Below are 17,420 nucleotides of genomic sequence, written 5' to 3' on the forward strand. Positions count from 1 at the left end.
ATTTGTTTCCCCCCCAAAAAATAATTAGAATAACAATAGAAACAGAAGGCCTTAGCAAATTATTCATTTTTAAAAGGGAGGAGGGTTCCAAAACTATCTCAAATAACAAAAACAGCCATAATATGGCAGAAATTTTTAAACCACTAGGGAAAATAAGAGTGAAAATTGGAGCAATTCACCACTGTGATGCCTCCTGCTCCCATTCTCTTAGATCTCCTCCAAAAGGCTTTAAATAGGTTGAAACGTAATGTTCATTCCAGTGACCCTTATGAATCATTTGAAAGCATCCTTCTTCCTCCAGCTGGCTGTGGATATGAATTGCAGTCCTCAGACTAAACAGGGTTGACACTCTTGCCTTAGGTATGAATCAAGTTCCAGATAGCAGCAATCTTCAGTTGTATTGCAAACTCCTAATTATCCTTCAATTTACTTGTAGAATTTAGTTCAAGTATTTGTTTCTACAAATACTAACAGTGCTAACGATAGTGCCCAACATAACTTACTAATAATGTATTTGTCAAGTTGAGATGTTGCAATAAGCTCTGCTGCTAAAACAAGCCTTCTTTCAGTAAGGAGAAGCTGGAAAAATATCCAAATTCTTATAATTTTAATGTTCAATTTAAAAAATAACTACCTTAAACAAACATGTTATCTATACTTTTAATCTTAATTTATTCATCCATTAGCTACATGAAGATAGAAGTGACATTCCATTGTTTACTGGCATACTTTAAAACATGTAATTCTGTCTTTTTCTAAACAAGCAACAGGTTATGTTGGGATTTATGATAGTTATAAAGCCAATAAATCATCATAGTTTCACTGGCATATTTGTTCTTTTAACACTTCATTCCTTTGCATTCTCATGCTCCAGAATACAGGCACTGTTTTCTAATCCCTTCTACTATGAAACCTTTATCTCTAATCATTTTCTAGTACCTATTTCAAGTCATATATCATTTTTAATACATCAAGTTATCTGACGTGATTTACACTATTACTACATATCTGCCTTTTTTTCTCTCCAACCAACTTGGTTTAAAAAATGCTAGAAATGTAGACCAAGGCCGCAATGGCTCTTACAAAATGGAAGCATCTCTCTTAAAATAGGAAGACATTAAAAAAAGTCCACAGAGTAATGGAGTTTCCAGTCTCTGTCCAACGCTCAAATAAAACAATATTTTACATCCGTCAACAGAACTGTGAATAATGCTACTTTAGCTAACTGTTTAGGAAGACATTTCCACAATATTTAATGGATCAACATAAATATAGTTGCAACTTGATTCTCAGTTGACAACGATTGTCACAGCGAAGTAAGTTTTGACATAGTTTTCCACACACAGAGAACTAATATTACACAATTTGTTTTTGTCCTAAAGGGTTTTTCTCCCTCAGATCTTTGGCCTCTATTGCAAATCTGCCATCCACACCTCCACAAAAGTGTTAGGTTTCTCAATTCAGTCTAATTATGTTGAAACACCTATAAACATTTCCAAGACAAAAGAGAATGGAATACGGAAAAATTAAATATAATTCAAAGTATAGTTTGTTCAATATTTCTGAAGCAGCAAATAAAAGTCTCTTGAGAGCCATCTGGAGATGTAATCAAGAGCTTCTCATGCACACACAATAAGACATGAGTCAACACAATTCAAGAATACAGCAAAGGGGCTTTGCAGCAGATTCTGGACTTTGACAATACAAGTTTTCATATCTGCTAATTTGCTGCATTAGAAAGCACACTTACACCTATACATTTACAAAAACAAAAAATATTTCAAAATGAACAAAAACGAAAGGTTGCATGCTCAGTTTTGCTATATGTAGCTTTTCATTGTGTTTTCAGAAAGTTCAAGCAAATGTTATCTATTAATAAAGTCTTTAAAATAAAGTTGTGCTTCTCTCCCTGTGCCTGAACATTTATTCTTCAGATGTCTGACCATTTCAATTTCTCTTTATGTGAATTAGAAAAAGATCAGGATGCTTAGAACTTGGAAATGGAAATTTTTACAACTGACATTTTCAAGATTTGTTGCTTATCAGAATTTTTCTGATTTCTAAACTTTGAAATGAGCAATTTCATTCTGTCAAGATCATTTTACCTAACAGAGTATAATTAACACTCACTGAAATGGGGGCTTTGCTGCGCTCTAGGGCGCAGGTGGTGGCGGCAGAGGCTGGAGTGGAGGCCACGCATCTCAGCTGCTCGGCGGCCCGCACATATCTGCTATTGCTGCTGCTGCCGCCAATTTTACCGCTGCCTCCAGATTCGGAGGCAGCCAATTTTTCTGCCACCAATTTCAGTGCCGCCTGGCCTCTCCGCTGTCTGGCGGCCCAACATGTGGGCCACCAGACCGCCGGCGGCAGTGAAATCGGTGGCAGCAAAATTGGCGGTGGCATCACAAAAGCGGAGGAGCAGCTCCCAACACTGACCAGCCGAAACCGTCGGCCCCCTTTGTTGCTGCAGGCGGGTAGCCACCCATCCATCGGGCTGTCTTCTCCCTCCGAATCTGGAGGCTCGCCCATGGCCACCGAGGGCTCCTCCCCAAGCGGCGCCGATGCCTAAAGGAGATGGTCCGGCGAGGGGGCTGAGCCTTGACCGCCACTTCCCAGACTGCACCTCCGACCAACACGGCGGCCAACTGAAGACACATGGGCCGCCAAACAGCTGAGGGATCTGCGGTGGCAAAATCGGCGGCAAGAAAATTGGCGGCAGCGGGGGCAGTAAGGCTCTTCAAGTGGAGCGTACCAACGCTCCAAGAATCAAAGGGGAAGGATTGAGAAGCTGGGGCGGAAGCAGAGCTTTTATTTAAAGATGGCTTCTTTAAATACATTTTAAAAATAAAAAAATTACCATGGGTTTTTTTCTAATTAAGAAAGCTCTTCTAAATGGAAATGTACATATGGATTTAAGTTTAAATAACCTCCCTAATAGAAGGATGAGTTCAAAACTTTCATTAGAGAGAGCCCCATACGCAATTCTATTGAAGCTAATATGGTAGGAACACAAGACTTATTTGTGGAACCCTTAACAGTTAAATCAGAAATGTACAGAAATATTTGTCCAAAATGATATCATTAAAAGTATTAAAGCAATTGTATAGGTTATCAACCAACATAGAATCAGGAAATCAAAAGAAGCAGACAATACTGGCCATGATAAGCAACAAATCTCAAAGTGTCAACATTAAGGGAAGAAAATGATTTAACAAAACTAAACATGCATATATAAAATGTACATATACAACAAAAATACTAAATTTCTAAAGACGTAAACTGCATAGGTAAAGATAAAATAATTATGTGCAACATTTTTCTCATCTTAAAGCACAAAAGGAAATGACCTTGTTATAGAAGTATTTACCAAATTATGGATTCACCAATCAATAGATGGAAAGAACTTCAAGATTTTGGCTTGCTGATCATGATTGGGGGACCTGAAATTTATATGCAAATTAAAAATACGTTCATGAATTTTTACTGCTAGTAAACCTCATTTTCCCCCCAAAAGTGCTCTTTTTACAAAATAAGCCATTGTGTTTCTTGTACAGCTGAGTTTTTTAAGCACTCACCATACTAACACATTAAGATAAACAAGAACCAAAGCAGATTCTACTAGGAGCATCAAAGTTATATGTTTTTTTGTATTTCTAAGATTCCATTTATATAACAACTTTGTTATCAAACATGGCCTGCGTACTTGGCAAATTTTCAAGGAGTTATTAATCATGGATCAGCAGCCTCAGGATTTGTATCCAAAATTCATGCTCACCTTTTCAAGGAAGAGGTTCTGCATGGAATAAGTTATTCCAATTGGTGCCTCCCTGATCACTCAATCTATATATAGAACATCCCCACTGGGGGACTGGCAAGCACTCTGATAATCAGAAACATACGGACACACTTGAACATATAGGATATGGACACCTTCGTCCTCTTCCACGTCTTGATTTTCATTCACTGCTGTGCCACTTGGTGATGATGAAGCGAAATCTGCTCCAGTATTGTGTGCCTGTTTTTCTGGGGTTTGGTAAGGTTGAGCTCCTGCTGGGTCTTCAGCCTGTAATTGTTGTGTAGAACAGACATCTTCTTGATGTGCGTTACTCATTATCTCTTTGTCGCATGTTTGCACTGATGGTATTTCTTGTACTAAATCTGGATCAGTCACACTTTCCATCTCACAGATTTCTGTCATCTCAATATCTTGGCATAAATCTGATGAAATATCCATTTCTTCTTTTTCTACGTTGGCATCTGAATCCTTAGAGCTGGTCCCAGGCATAACTGCCAGTCCTGTTTCAGTGTTATTCTCTGAAACATCTTTTGCAATCTCCTCTTGCCCTGTCAATATTTCTTGGGTTTCGATCTCTTCTGGGATATTTGTGTCCACCTGCTGTTCCTGTAGCTCTTGATATATGTTATTTTCAGGTGCAAATTGATTCTCTCCCTCAATGGGAAGCACAGGTTCCTGCTCACTGGAAGAAGTATCATATGTCTTCCTTTGTTTTTTACGGGCAGGAAAACATTCTTCAGGATCAGAAGCTTCATCTGCAATTCTTTTCCTATCTAGTTTACTCTCTGTGTTAATGTTCTCAGAGGTGTTAACTTCATTCTTCTTAGTTCTTAATCTTACTTTTGAGACATCCATTGTGATATCACAGCAGTCAGGGTGCCTGGATTTGATATTATACTGCAAGTTACATTTCTTGGATGCAGCATATTCACAAGCTGGGCAAAGGAACTGACGAGGGCTGACATGGAGTTCAACGTGCTTCTCGAAATTGCTTCTGTCAGCTGTTTTATAATCACAGTGGGGGCAAGCCAATGGTTTGGGCCCATCATGAACCTGCCTTGCATGTCGAGTCACTTCATGCTGGTTTGATGCCACATAGCTGCACTGTTCACATTTGAATGGCTTCTCACCTAAAGCAAGGAAGAAGCAATTAATAACCATTACATTACAAATCACAAATTATGTACAGCTACAGATTTATACAGTTCATCATGCTATTGAACTTCTTGCATTTAAGAATAATTTGATTTTCCACTTAACATGTTCACAAAAAGCAACAAAATACAAGAAAGAAAACAACCATGCAAGAAATCATTAGACATTCCATCTATGTTATATACATACCAGAAGGTCACTCTATAGTATTATTAGCATTTGGAATCCAAACCAAACTGGTCCATTGAAAGCAATGTAGAAAAATGGAAATTATAGGTGAATAATTATCTTACACAATTATTGTACATACCCCAAAAGAAAATATACTCTCAATGAAGGAATAACCGTTTCCCCACCCCACTCCCGGCAACATAATATTTTAATACTTAGACTGTATATCCAACCATTTGGAAATAAGGAATACTTTAATATTCTGAGCAAAAATGATGAATAAACTGCTGTAATTTAACTTCCATATTGTTTCAAAATGTTTGCAAAATTACGTAGCTGAGCAAACTGAATAGGGGTAAATAGTTTGTGGGTTTGTTTGCTTTTTGTAATTATGCAAATGCAGTTTCCTTCAACTGTGCTGATATCACTCTTCTGGTGTTATTCTCCCAAATAGACAATAACACTCACATTTGAACAGAGCAAATTGAAGGAACAATGGGGAATGTTTACAGTAAAAGTAGAAGTCCATACAGATAGTCTTCAACCTACGACCACAACTGGACTGGAAGTGAAATGGTCATAAAATGAGATGTCACATGCCATCATTAAAATAGAATCACTGGTTGTTTAGAGGGAGCCCCAGGTAGATGGGGGTATGGTGGGGGGCTTCAGGGATTAGGGGAGGCCCAAAATAGACCATATGCAACTCTGGAAGGGTGTTTAGTGCAGTGCGAGTACAAGGAGGCCACAGCCACCACGGAAGTCTCAGTCACTCCAGCCTGGCCCAGCAGTGTGATGCAAATGCGCTACATCCTGGGAAGTGCCAAATGCCCAAGAAATGTCCACAACGGAATGAAAGAAGACGGTATTCAGGATGCACTAAACACCCAGAAAACATCCAATGCCCAGAAATCTCCAACAGGGCAGAGCAAAGCAGCTGTTGTTCCCCCATCTCTAAGAAGACATTTGCTGCCCTGTATTCCACCATGCCAACTGATCTTCACGGTCTTCTTTGCCCTATTACAGTAATGACAAGGCATGTCCAGCGTGGCCTTTGGCTGCTAGCCTTGGTAGGCCTTCTTCCAAAGCCACTTGCACTATTCTCCAAACAGCATGTAGCCTTGCCAGCTCATGTATGGCCTTCTCACAAGGCTTTGGAAGGGTTCAAAACCTCACAAGGCTGTACATGATTTGGAGAAGGCCATACATGGTCTCTAGAAGGCCCCAGCAGCTGCCTCACAAAGGCCACCCTGGGTGTGCTTGGTCAGCAGCAGAAGCAAAAAAAATGGCAAAGTTTAGCTGGGCAGCGGGAGCCACAGAATGTAGGGGGCTGTAAAACAGCAGAGATGGGGAAAGTTAAAGCACCTGCAGTCATAAGTATGGGCAGGGTGCCAAGCTCCCAAATTTTCATCACACGGCTGTAGAAGTGATACAATAGCCCTAACTTTGGGCATAGATTTCAACTACCACTATCTGTTGTATGTTTAGTTAAGTGGCACAGATAACCCAAAAGAAAACATACAAGTACAAAAAAACATCCTGTAGATTAGGCAATAAGAGTTTTAAAATGTTTCTCACAGGCTTCAAATTAAAACAACCTTACTGCACTGCTACTACAGGTGTCACTGATAGCATGCTATATATACTAGTGATGATGAACCCTTTTTCTCTCAGGTGCCGAAAGTGTGTGCATGTGCACTGTCACACATGTGCAAGTGCCCACACATATGATGCAATGCCCCTTCCCGCATGACCCTCCCCCTGCACATGCGCACATGCACAATGGCCACCTCACGTTTTGCCCCCCATCCCAAAACAGTGGTGGGAGGGGGAAGAGCCTCTTTCCCCAAACAGAGCTGGGGGAGGGGAAGCCTCCCATCCCCAAATGGAGCTGGAGGAGGAAGCCTTGCATGCCCAAACAACACTGGGGTGGAATCTCCAGAGATATGGGAAGACATGGACTGCAGAAAGTGAGGAGAAAGCATGAGTTTGTCTGACCCAAAAATCAACTGGCCAACGGCAAGGCACTTGCTCATGCGCAGTGGAGCTGAGCTGGTCAATCAAGTGGAGCTTGTGTGCCTGTGGAGAGGGCTGTGTGCCACTAATGGCACACGTGCCATAGGTTCACCATGACAGATATATACCACTCACTCAATTCTAAGCTTAGAGATGATGGTTACAGTATCTCTATCTCCCCATAATGAATTGTGCTCCTACTCTAAAAAGCAAATTGCAGCTGCTACAGAGCCAGTAACACCAAAAACAAAGGCTCTGTGGGTCAGCAAAGAATCCAAGGGCCAGGCTACAGAAACTGCTGCTGCTACATCAGCAACTGTTACTTTAATACTGTCTATAATAGTGGTTTTTTTCCTCAGAACTTTTCAATAAGGCATTATTTTGCAGTGTAACCAATTCATATATAATATGGATAATTAATACTGCAATATGTAATTTAAGATCAGGTTAGCAACATGGTATACCCTCAAATGTCAGACCTTCCCACAATCCATATGATAACCAAATATATCTATCACATTCCCATTTTAGAAAGCACTTTATGTGTTCTGATGCATAAAATATATAAAACTGTTCCCAAAGTAGTGAATATTTTCTATAGGATTTGAGAAAATAATGCAGACTGAATTTTACATCTAATCAAGAATTAACATTTATCTTCCTAAAAGGCTTAAAGTCTGAACATCAACAAACATATGTGATACTTAACAGAAATTAGCACCATAAAATAATTGCTTTCTGTTTTTTCTTTTTCTTGGCTGATGTAGCCCTGCATTGCTAGCTTTAATATGGAAAACTCTGAAATGCTGCCTGCAACCTTGCATGTATTAAAATACCATCTTAATCCTTTGGAACTGCCTTTTTACCAACCTGAATGAGTACGCATATGTCTCGTTAAATGAGTCTTCTGAGAACTTGAATAAGGACACATAGAACATTGGTAGGGACGCTCGCCTGTGAAAACAGAGCATTAAAATTAAGTATAAAATCTGTTGTCATAATTATTTTCCCAGAATTCAACATAGCTGGCAAATACAGCAAACATTAATAATCCTATCACATTCACAAGCTGCCATATTTCACCTAAAAAGTAATTCTCTTGCTTTGTAAACCTAGCTGTTATCCAGGAATACAAAATAAATATTTTTCTGCAGCAGGAAAACTCGGCTAAGATAGCGTGCTTGAGCACTGTTAGAAAATGCTCTCCCTCAGAAGCTTCCAAACTGCCCTTCCTTCCACCTACACATTATAGTTTTCACAGTCATCACATGATTGACTAGCAATCATCACCCCTCCTTTCCTAACTTTAGAATGACAGAGACAGTGAAAATCACTGCACAATTGGTAGACTGCTCTGCTCTGTTACTTTAAAACTGGGGAAAACAGGGATTGTACTCTAGGATCGTAAGTTCCTGTATCAAACAAAACTCTTACTTCCTAATAAAAAAGAATAGAAGACTCTCCCAGTTTCTTATTTCTTCTAAACTCTCATTGCAAATGGGAGGAATACCAGAGGACTTGGAAGAAACTGGGAATGGATGGCTCATAAGATTTGAGTTATAGAGTGATTCATAAGAAATAATATTTTCATGACTGCATACTGAACGTATCCTATTTACCTCAAATTATAAAAGCAACCATTTTTCTTCAATGAACAAATACAATCATAAAATCAGTGAAGAATGAAAAGAAAAGCTTTATATAAATTGTGTTAGTATCAGTTAGTTAAAGGTAAAATCAAGCTAAATGTAGTTTATATCTAATTTACCTTAACAAACCTAAACTTAAATCCAAACCAATTTTCTTAAATTGGTCCAATCCTAAACATCCTCTAATTTAGAAACCATAACAACATTTTACATCAAGAATGTACTAGAAAGTATATATCAACAATAAATATTAAATAAATTGACTGCTCTGGAATAGTTATGGTGCATTAAATTGAAAGGCTGTTCCAGTCCCGAAATGTATTATACGGCTTTCAGTAGGAACACAGTATGCCTGGTAGGTGGACAATTTTATTTTCCCTACATTAGGTATTGAAATCACTTCCATTCACAATGGGAGATATCCCTTTTTCCATCGATCAACTTCAAATCTACTCCAAAAGGCTCTAGCTATAAAGCAGACCCAGAGGACTGTTAGTTTGATGGAATGAATGTTGCAAATATAATCTATACAATTGCTCATTAACAGATTTCAAAAAGCTGCAACACATACCTGTATGAGTTCGAATATGCTGCACGTAGTTATTCTTCCGATTCGAAAAGTAGGAGCACAAGTGAGCCAAACAATGATCATATCTGTTAGTGTTATAACCACAGCGATCACATCTTATAGGCCCCTTAGAAAAATCAATTTCCTCTGTAGTGCTAGTGTCATTTTCTTCAACCTGGCCATGCTTCTCAGCTTTTTCTTCTACAATGAATTTCTTGGCACTGTGTACCCGAATATGATGGACAAACTCTTCCTCAGACTCTGCCTCATACTGGCATGGCTTGCAACGAAATGGTTTGTTCTTCAAACCCTTACTTTTGTCATCTATGCTCCCCTGAGCATCTTGTGCTTCCAATGAAAAGACTTTTTCTTGATCAGAAGAGTGAGGAACAGTAGACTCTGATAGTCCAGTTGCTTCCGCATCATGAACCTCAGGAGTAATAAGGTCTATGTCTATATCTTCTATTTCTTCAGAGTCATTCTCTGCTCTTTGTGAATTATCCATTCCTTCTCCATCACTGTCTGAAAAATTGGTGTTACCCACGGTTGTCAGTTCAGCCATTTGCCTCTCCTCACCAACCATATAATCACAACAGTTGCCATTAACTTCGCCCGTGAGGGCCACATTTGCCAGCATAATAAGTTGAGGTGCTGCCACTTCAGCTTTGGAAAGTTCAGAAAAGTCATACATGTCGTTTGACAGTGCCATGTTAAGGTTAGTATTGCTAGAAAATGGGCTGCTGCCACCAGATTGACCCAACACTTGCATTGTCATAACAATAATTCTGTTAAAAAAAGAAACAATTGGTAAATTAACAAACCATACTTTTAAGATGAATTTTGTAAGTAAACCATACTATACTCACTGGTCTCTTTTGTACATAACAAAAAAACACAACATGGCTGTCAATAAAATCTAAATAAAATTAAAACTACTTCCATTAAGTACGGTAAAAACCTAGAACACCTGAGTTAACTTCAATTACATAAAACTTCTACAGGGAAAGAAAGAACAAATAATCTAAAACCATGGTTAATAAAGGTCATAGAGATGAGCTAATTAAAGATAATGCTCAAATGTCCATTTCTTAACTGTGATTTTTCACTTATCTTGAATCATGCCTATACATAAATTAACTTCTATGAGGCAAAGTTGACTGCCCTGTATTTTACTGGCAGTACTTAATAGCGTAATACAATTATCAGTTGCCTGGTGTAAAAATGTATTTATTATGTACTATATATTGCTGCTGAAATTAGATTTCAAGCAATATAACTGTAAATAAGGTCCTATGCAACTTTTATTTAAAACACTGACTGGGATCACATATGTTCAACCAGAACTTTTAACTATAGTTGTTGCACAAACCATAATGGCCTTGTCTGCATATCATGCTAGGCTAAACCAAAACCAAAACAAAACCTCATAGCCACTTACTATGTTTGCAGAGCATTTTATGGAATTAATCTAATTTTCTACGGTTGGACAACTCACTGAACCATTAACGAATAACTCAGGCAGAGTTCACCCAAAATACTAGGTTTAAAATGTGTCACATTAGTTTGTTGTGCACTATGTTACATGAACACAGCCATTATGAAATTACTGAAAATTAACGTTTCCAGACTACTATATTATGTAGGAATCCACGTCAGTAAGAATATTTGATAATCACATGTGATCAATTTATTTTCAAACATTTAAACCAGTATGCATTTGGTAAGATTCTAATTAAATCCATGAACCCTTGTTACCCTGCTGGGTGGGCTATTCAGTCTTGAAATTAAACTAACAGCATGGGGTGATTTTAATTTACATATGCTCGCTTGCTCTGGTCTAAACCTAAAAAGATCCGTAATTCTCTGATCTATATCTGAAATTGCTTCTTATCAGAGGAAGCGAACTGTATTTCAACTTGAAAGTTTTCAAAAGCCAGAAAGAATCTTTTAAATAGAGCAGCAACCTTTGGGGCCTTCAGTCCTTGATTCTATGTACAACTGATTTTGAAGCTCCACCAAGTTCCCACTCCGTAAATATATTTAAACGAAGCACAAGGATAGGAGTCCAAAAGTTTGCAGTCTAAAAAGCCCCTCACTCTATGAATGTCCATTGCCAGCCCAGCCAACCAGCGGCAGCGGCGGCTGTTGCATTCCAGAAATAGGCATTTTCTCAAATACCAAGTAGGAGCACAAAGCTCTCTTTCGCAAAACTCTTTGCCTCGCAAGCAGAGATTCCAACTCGGGCAAACTCAAGGCCTCCGCGGACGCGTCCTCTACCGCTTTTCCTTTCCTCCTTTTTTTTGGGCTTTAAACTCTCCTCCCAAAAGTTCCAGCTCCTCCGTAACTTTCTTGAAAAAGTCGCCGAAGACGAAGGAGATTCGCCCATAAGTTTCTCTCGGCCGCCCTCCCCCCAAGGCGGCAGCGAAAGCGGGTGGGGACTTGGTTTTCCCCCCCCTCCCTCCTTGAAGCAGCTCCCCGATCTAAGAGAAATGGGGGAAGTGCCGACAGGAGCTCCTCAACCCACCCCTTAAAAAAAACCAGAACCACCCACTCCACCCCTAACCCTTAAGCAAGAATCTTCCTCGACTCTTCGCCCCCGATCTCCCTCCACGATGCCATAGAAGGCGGAGGGCATGGGTCGAGGAGATCAAGGAGGCTCCCCCCCCCCGACTCCGGAAGGCGAGAAAGGAGACCTTCGCATCGGTGGAGGGGGGGGGGTAAAGCGTGGAGGGGGAGAGAAGGCGATCGAGGCCCAACTCCCACCTCCGAGCCCCCCCCCCCCCCCCACCAACGCCTCTGGGCTTCTCCATCCGTGCAGGGCGCGGAGCCCAAGGTCACCGCCGCCACCCTCAACCTCACCGCTGGCGCCGAAGGGGTCCGAAAGCGGGGACGGCGAGAAATCGCTGTCCAGCTCCAAAAAGCAGGGCGGCTGCTGTTCCTCCTGCTGCTGCGGCCTCCTCCTCGGCAACTCTCCGCAGCGAGGGAGACGACGGCGGAGGCGGCTCCTCCCCGCCAAACTTCCTTCCCTTCTTCCTGCAGCAAGGAAATAACAACCCGTGGTGAGAAGAGAAGGGAACCGGGGTGGCAAGCCTCCCCCGGCAAAGAGGGAGACTTCTCCTCTGGGGCTCCTTCCAGGGGCTTCCTTCCTGAGAGGCACCTCCGCTCGCCAAGTCCTCCCCGCCTGCTCGGCTCGGCTTTCCCCAACCGCTCACTCCATCCCCTCCGACCGCTGTCCCATGAGCAACAGCGCCGAAGCTAAGCACGAACAAGCCTCCTCCAGATCAGCCCTGGACAGCGCCACAAGCTCGCTCCCGCGTTCCTCCAAACCGCCAGCTCAATGTCGTCCTCGTCCCTCTAGCGCACCCCAACTTTCCAAGCCCGGCCGTGGGCTCCTTACACCTCTCCCGCTTCTTCTCCTTCTCTGCGCTCGCCTGGGAAAGCCCTCCTCGGGAGTCAAGGGTCCGCGCAGGCCAACGGCGAAGGTCCGCGCATTCCAGCGCTCACCACGCGCCTGCAACGGCAGCCGCCGCCGCGAGGAGAGAGCCGGCCTCGCCCATCCTAACCCGATCCAATTACTGCCCTGCGCTGACCCGCCCCTCCCCCTCACGCCAGGTCAGGGTTTTGGCCCGCGCGGTGTCGGGAGCCTCGAAACCTGTCTGGTGCTCACGCGCAGTCATGTTTTTTTAGTGGCCCTTTCTTGTCTGGGGTTGGTGTGGGGGCTTATTTTGACGTCCTGGTTGGCAGCAGAAGAGGAGTATCCTAAAGGGGGGAAGGGAGGTGGGTGGGAGAAGTAGCTTGATTGAAAAGCAAAGCTGTGCCATCTTAAATTAGGTAAACTGGCTCTTGCCTCGCTCCTCCTGGAGACTCTCCTGTGAATTATGATTGCCTTTAAAAAGATGGTGCATAAAGCAGATTGCATGACTTAGGCGCAGTTGCTGAATTTCAATATCCAGGGATTCATAAGTCAAAAACCTCAATTTATGTTTGCTTTACTTTGGGTGAAAGGAAAACCAGGACTGCATACTGGTATTAAATATGCTGGTCCTGTTCCCACAATGTACTTAATTAACTTTCTGGAACTGAGGCACATCATTAAAGCAATAAATTATCAATATTTCCCCAACAAGATAAAATAAATAAATACATTTGTTTGTTTGTTTGTTTGTTTATTGATTGATTGATTGATTGATTGATTTAGATTTCCATGCTGCCCTTCTCGATGTGACTCAGTTGGCTAAGCCAGTGTTTCCCAACCTTGGCAACTTGAAGATATTTGGACTTCAACTCCCAGAATTCCCCAGCCAGCGCTGGCTGGGGAATTCTGGGATTTGAAGTCCAAATATCTTCAAGTTGCCAAGGTTGGGAAACACTGGGCTAAGCCATTGACTACATAACACATTAACCCATAGTTTCAATTATCATTCCAATTGGAGTTGGACGACGTACGGATTTCACAAATAAATAAAATCAAAAATAAATAAAATCACGGTTCAAAGAATCAACTTAATGGGTTGGTTCACACAGCACACTACAAGCTGGCCAGCTGTGTTTTACCATTGTGCATAGTGTGCAAACCCAGAATTCAAAAGGTGTAAATCACATGAATTCTACAAATTCAGCCACTGAGCTGCAGGACTTGCAAATCATATTAACCAGCTGTTGTGCCCACCCCTATGCTATTTCTTGGTCTTAGTGAAGCAGGTAAAATGCAAATGATAGTGTTATTAAAGCAATGTTTGCTTTGCTGTTCCTAAACCTTAATATTGTGTAGATCTAGCCCATCTTCCCCAAATTCAGAATCGCCTTTTCCACTCCCTGGCTTGTTTTTTGCCAGAAGAAGGATGCAGGAAATCAACTCTGTTGAGTAAAGCAACACTTGGTAATAAAAGCAAGCAAGTTGCCTTCTTATCAAATGCTTATTCTCCGAGGCAATTCTTGCCAGCAAAGGGGGTGTGTGTGCTGATAAATATATAATATTACTTAGACACAGCAGTTAAGGTGCCTCAAGAACAGACATGATTCATAGATTTTCTGCTCTAGCCAGAAGAAGGAGGCGGGACAAAGTGTTGCTGGGTGAAAAGAACAACAGATTACTGATTGAGTTACAGAAGTTGAGTCAAGCTCAGTTTGGACTCTCAACTATGGTAATAAGGATTGGGAATAGTGGTTTATCTTGCTAGCCATCTAATAGTGAAGCAAAGAACTTTAGTTGTCTGTCAAGCATAGTTCCCTCTAAGCTGAGAAGTGAGCAATCGCTCACTTAAAAATCATCATCAACTCAGTTTTCCAAACCTGCCCAGAAGCCGAGAGGGAAAGAGTGAGAGGGAAGGAGAGAGAGAGGAAGAGAGGAAGAGAGAGAAACAGAGAGAAAAAAGAGAGGAAGGAAAAGAGAAAGAGAAAGAAAAAGAATGGGAGTAAGGAAGAGAGAAAGAAAATCAAAATCTAGTTTGAAACTAGCTCAACTATTTAAGTGGCATTTTGATATTGATAGAGTTGCCCTATTATGAGCTCACTGTTATAGACACACAGTACATTATTTTATTTTGAAATTCTCTGAGGCAAAATAGGGTGGGGTTTGTTTGTTTGTTATTTATTTATTTATTTATTTATTTATTTATTTATTTATTTATTTATTATTTCTGTGCTGCCCAGTCCCGAAGGGACTGCCGCTCAGACACTATACTTTTCCGCCCACCCCGCCAAAAAATTAGAGGGAACACTGCTGTCAAGGTTAGAATTTAAAGCAGGTCTCCTACTGTGCTTAAACTTTATTTTTGAAAACAATTCAGAAATATAAAAATGCCAAACCCTCCATGGCTTTCTTCCAAAGAAAACAACTCAAACAAATATATAATTTGAAATGTTTCACAGTTTGGAAAATTAGGCTGCAGATAACAATGTACTATAGTTATTAAATTCCCAAGTTAATATCCTAAGGATAAATTGAGTTTACCCTTAATAATTGTATGTAATCAGATATTGGACTTGTCATTAACTCTTAGTATATTCTACCTCAGTAGGCATAGTGTAAAAATAAAATAAGGGGGTTGTCACACATGATGCTATGAGGGTTCCTTGTTTAGCTGTTTGTTTTAAGAATGCACAAGGATTGCAGCTCTTGGAACAAATCCCAGCGACCAATTAGGTCCCACAGAGTTGGCCTTCTCCAGGTCCCGTGGACAAAACAGTGCCGTCTGGCAGGACCCAGGGGAAGAGCCTTCTCTGTGGTGGCCCCGACCCTCTGGAATCAACTCCCCCTGGAGATTAGGACTGCCCCCCCTTTCCTTTCGCAAACTCCTAAAAACCCACCTTTGCCGCCAGGCATGGGGAAATTGATTCCCCTCGGCCGCTCTGTTTTATGTATGGTTTGGTTGGATTGTATGAGTGTTTCTTAATTAAGGGTTTCAACTGTTCTGCTGTTTTAATCATTGGATTTGTATTTTGTATTTTTGTTGTAAGCCGCTCCGAGTCTTCGGAGAGGGGCGGCATACAAATATCATTATCATTATCATTATTATCATTATTATTAAATAATAATAATAATAATAATAATAATAATAATAATAATAATAATAATAATAATAATAATAAATTAATACAGCCATTGAGTTCAGTGCAACTCTTTTTCTAATGTAGAGGGTAGTGAGGATTTTTGATGGGGATCAGATAGTTCCATTGTTCCATGCTATTTTCCATCCACTCCAGATTTTCTTCCCGGATGTCTTTATCAGGTAATTATGGTGTCTTCTCATTTATTTGTGTTCCATTGAATAAAATGAGAAATACATTACTTCAATCATGCCTATGAAGAATACACATATGAAATTTTAGTTCAGATGTCATTGTTTTTGATGGGAAAGAAAACTGGGATGAAGCCATTGGTTGTTTTTTTTACATCTCCTCAATCTGCAATGTGGTAATTAGATTTTTCACTGGTCTCTGGCAGAGCACCTAGACATGCCAACGTGCCCAAGGATGCTACCTTTTATATGTGCCACGCTGCCTGTTACTTTTAAGGTGTAAGAAGTTTTAATTAAAAAAAAATAGAAAACTGACATGCTGCATGAAACTGGAACAGGGTCAATCTCCAGCATTGCCTTTATTTCCACTAATGATTCCGGAGAAGCTTTTAATAGGACCATAAACTTTCTTAGAGAATTATAATTTGCAAAGTCTGTTAATCTGTTTAGACAAAAAACAACAACAATAAAGATATTGTTTAAAAAGTGGGACAAAAGAAGGGGTAGCAGCATTCTGATAAAGTGATGCTTCAACACTTTAAAACTGAAATTGTAAATTGTAAAACAATTTTTGGTTTTATGATATTCAGGTCATATTCGAAATTTCAAATATCCTTACTAACATCAAAAAATTAAAGACTTTATTATATAGAATTTCTGTAATGCTATATGAGCTAAATATTTTATAGAGCGATATAGATTATACTTTAGGTGCTTAAACGTTTTGACCTTTTCCGACTAAACCTTTTTAGCTGACATTATAACCTATAGAGCAGACCAGGGCAAGGGGTGGCCCGTGGGCCGCATCCGGCCTGCCCACTATCTGTGACCGGTCTGCGGAGGTCAGAGTCCACTCCAGTATGAGGATGAAAGAGCTCACCGCGTCTGCCGGAACTCCCTCGGTTCCTGCTTTCCTGGTGAATCATGGGGAAAGCAAGAACCAGAGGAGTCCCGGCAGATGCGTTAAGCTCTTTCATCCTCGCAGTGGAGCAGACCCCGACCTCCTACCGAGAACGGCCGAGCATAGAAACCACGCAAACACTCCAGCACAGTGACTGTGGTGCACTGTGTTGCCGTAAAGCAAACAATTAGGGGTCTGTGGAGTGGGTCTGGGGGTTTAGGTCAGGCCAGGGTCTGGATCTTTACAGTATTGGGTAGAACTGAGTTAATTATATTAGTCCGGCCCTCTAAAACCATCCCAATGTCTCATGCGGCCCCATGGCAAAATTAATTGCCCACCCCAGCTACAGAGGAACAAGAAAAGCAGAAAAGTCAAAGAAAAAGAAAGAAAGAAGATCCAGAATCTAACAAAGTTGAAAGGCATA

At 40.9% G+C, this 17,420-nt stretch overlaps 1 protein-coding gene across 1 annotated transcript; it reads right to left on the bottom strand.

Moving 5' to 3' along the window:
* Positions 1-3,835: 3,835 nt before the first annotated feature.
* On the bottom strand, positions 3,836-10,130 carry LOC139159521 (RE1-silencing transcription factor B-like). Its single transcript, XM_070736831.1, has 3 exons — positions 9,359-10,130; positions 8,009-8,092; positions 3,836-4,926 (listed from the first exon to the last, which is right to left on the bottom strand). Exons 1-3 carry the CDS (start codon positions 10,128-10,130, stop codon positions 3,836-3,838), a joined length of 1,947 nt encoding a protein of 648 aa, XP_070592932.1.
* Positions 10,131-17,420: the final 7,290 nt, after the last annotated feature.

Source organism: Erythrolamprus reginae, chromosome 2 (assembly GCF_031021105.1).
Source record: "Erythrolamprus reginae isolate rEryReg1 chromosome 2, rEryReg1.hap1, whole genome shotgun sequence".
NCBI classification, from domain to species: Eukaryota; Metazoa; Chordata; class Lepidosauria; order Squamata; family Dipsadidae; genus Erythrolamprus; species Erythrolamprus reginae.